This window comes from Brassica oleracea, chromosome C9, assembly GCF_000695525.1.
Source record: "Brassica oleracea var. oleracea cultivar TO1000 chromosome C9, BOL, whole genome shotgun sequence".
Classification (NCBI taxonomy): Eukaryota; Viridiplantae; Streptophyta; class Magnoliopsida; order Brassicales; family Brassicaceae; genus Brassica; species Brassica oleracea.
Genome location: NC_027756.1, coordinates 45,008,660 through 45,011,332, shown reverse-complemented (window position 1 = coordinate 45,011,332; position 2,673 = coordinate 45,008,660). Strand labels below are relative to the sequence as shown.

General features: G+C 31.4%; 1 protein-coding gene across 1 annotated transcript in view; it reads left to right on the top strand.

Annotated features, from left to right (window-relative positions):
- Positions 1 to 1,181, top strand: part of LOC106315138 (calcium-dependent protein kinase 12-like) — a 7,094-nt gene extending 5,913 nt beyond the window's left edge. Inside the window, exons 4-6 of the mRNA XM_013752899.1 lie at positions 364 to 646; positions 730 to 954; positions 1,050 to 1,181. Coding sequence (XP_013608353.1) covers positions 364 to 646; positions 730 to 954; positions 1,050 to 1,181 — 640 coding nt within the window. The remainder of the gene's footprint in view (positions 1 to 363; positions 647 to 729; positions 955 to 1,049) is intronic.
- The last annotated feature ends 1,492 nt before the right edge of the window (positions 1,182 to 2,673 follow it).

The window sequence follows — 2,673 nt, the reverse complement described above, 5'->3', positions numbered from 1 at the left end:
TTGTAACAATTGTGAGAGAAACAGATGCGGAAACAGATGAATAAAAATGATGTAGCAACGACACAAAGATTTAACGTGGTTCACCAACTTGGCTACGTCCACGGGGAAAGAGAGATCTTATTATTGGAGGCGATATTGAGTTTACAGAGTGCAAGTTCAGGGTTACTTCAAATACAAGATATATATAGTAAATCTCGCATCTAAAACCCTAGACTAAACGGACTCATAGGCTTAAGCCCACGATCAGATGTAACATCCATAATAACTTGATGCAACGCTCTTGATGCAACCGAGTCGGGTATGATGTACGTGATGTAACATCCATCGTCTAGATGTAACATCCAGATTCAAGGCATATCAACATCACCCTTGGATTGTGGACGATACTGTTGCTCCATATAAACCACTGGACTTTGCAGTAGTGTCTCGCCTGAAAAGGTTCTCTGCAATGAACAAACTTAAGAAGATGGCTTTACGTGTAGTTGCAGAGAGACTATCTGAGGAAGAAATCAGTGGGCTCAAAGAACTATTCAAGATGATAGACACAGACAACAGTGGGACCATCACGTTTGAAGAGTTGAAAGATAGTATCAGAAGTGTTGGCTCAGAGCTTGTGGAATCAGAGATCCAAGAACTCTTGCAAGCAGTACCTAGCAACTCTCTTCTCATATATTAACTTTCACTAAGTAAAATCCAGTATCATCTTATGATTGTGTGTGTGTGTATCAGGCTGATGTTGATGAAAGTGGAACAATTGACTATGGAGAGTTTTTGGCTGCAACAATCCACTTGAACAAGCCGGAGAGAGAGGATAATCTAGTGGCTGCATTCTCTTTCTTTGACAAAAATGCTAGTGGTTGCATCACTATTGATGAACTCCAACAGGCTTGGAATCAGTTTGGTATAAAAGATTCACATCTTGATGAAATGATCAAAGACATTGATCAAGACAATGTAAGTAGTTAAGTACCTAAGTTACAAAAAGACCTTTTGACTGTTTCCTTATGAAGGAGCTAAGATGAAATGTGAATGGTGTTTGCTTCTCGTAGGATGGACAGATAGACTATGGAGAGTTTGTGGCAATGATGAGGAAAGGCAATGACAATGTTGGAATCAGCAGGAGAACAATGAGGAACACTCTCAACTTTGAGAATCCTCTTCCTCAAGAGTCAAATGAATGACTAAACTTTTTATTTTACTGAAATTTTCTTGATAGAACTTCATGTTTCTGTTTTATTCCAATTCTGACTAGTGTAATTGGAATTAAGCTCTTACCAATTATCAAACTTTGATCTTACCATGGGATGAAAAAAACTGAAATAACTGCAAGAAATAGGAATCACAGAGTACAATGCAGCCTTATCAAATTGCTAGGAGAAACACATAAAAAGTTGATTTAACAGAATGATGCAGAAGAGGGACAAAGCTAGCTAGAAGACAACAGTGTCAAGCATGGTGCCCAGTGAGGGACAAAGCTCTCTAGCAGTTACTTAACAAAATTATTGCAAGGTATTTTATGACATGACCATGACCACTTAGACTTTCTCTTATGTTAGAATCAGATTTTCATCATGAAAAAAGTTTCTTCTGACACTTTCACCATAATTTATACTTCTAACACTTAATTTTGCTCATCTATCTACTAATAATAGCAATCTCAATTAATTCAAAAGGTTGTGAATTCCACTTATGTTGAAAGGTTGTGTCTTTTCAACAATTAAAAGTTATATCTTTTTATTTAAAAATAACTATTTATATTGAAAGAATGTGACCATTTATATTGAAAAGTTGTGACTCTTCATATAAGTATTATTACAAAAAGACACAACCTTTTTAATTCAAAAGATGTGACTCTTCAAACAAATTTTTAAAAATCTATAAATAGTCCAATGTCCACGCTTTCTCAAAGCATAATTTTCACTAATCAAATAAAATGGTGAAGAAAAAAATAATTAATAATAGCAAACCCGAACAATGTTGAAAAGTTATGTGTTTTATAAGAATTTTATTTCCTGTTAAAAGTTGTGTCTTTTTATTATATATTAAGATATGTCATTTCATTATTTATTTCAAGAGTTATGTATTAGTTAGTATTTAAATTAAAAGGATGTAATTATTTAAATGAAAAGTTGTGACTATTCATATATGTATTATTTCAAAATAACTACCTTTAAATTGAAAAGATGTGACAATTTAAATTGAAAAGTTGTGATTATTTATATAAGTATCATTTCAAAATAACCACATTTAAACTGAAAAAAATGTGACTATTCATCTATATGAAAGTTGCATCTCTTAATTTTTTATATGAAAAGTTGTATTTATTAGTATTTGAGATAAAAAAATTAATGTCTTTTCGTTTTTATTTTGCTCATATCTATTTATTAATATTTCATAAATATTTGCAATTGAATTATTTCTAAAAATCAGTGTATATTGATTAATATGAAAATTTGAATCTCTTAAGTTTTATACATAAAAGTTGTATCTCTTAAATGTTTTACATGAAAAACCCAAACAATGTTGAAACGTTGTGTATTTTTATAGAAATTTTATTTCTTGTTAAAGTTGTGTATTTTCGTTATTTGTTTCAAGAGTTGTGCATTAGTTAGAATTTAATTTTAAAATATGTAATTACTTAAATGAAAAGTTGTGACTATTCATATTTCTATC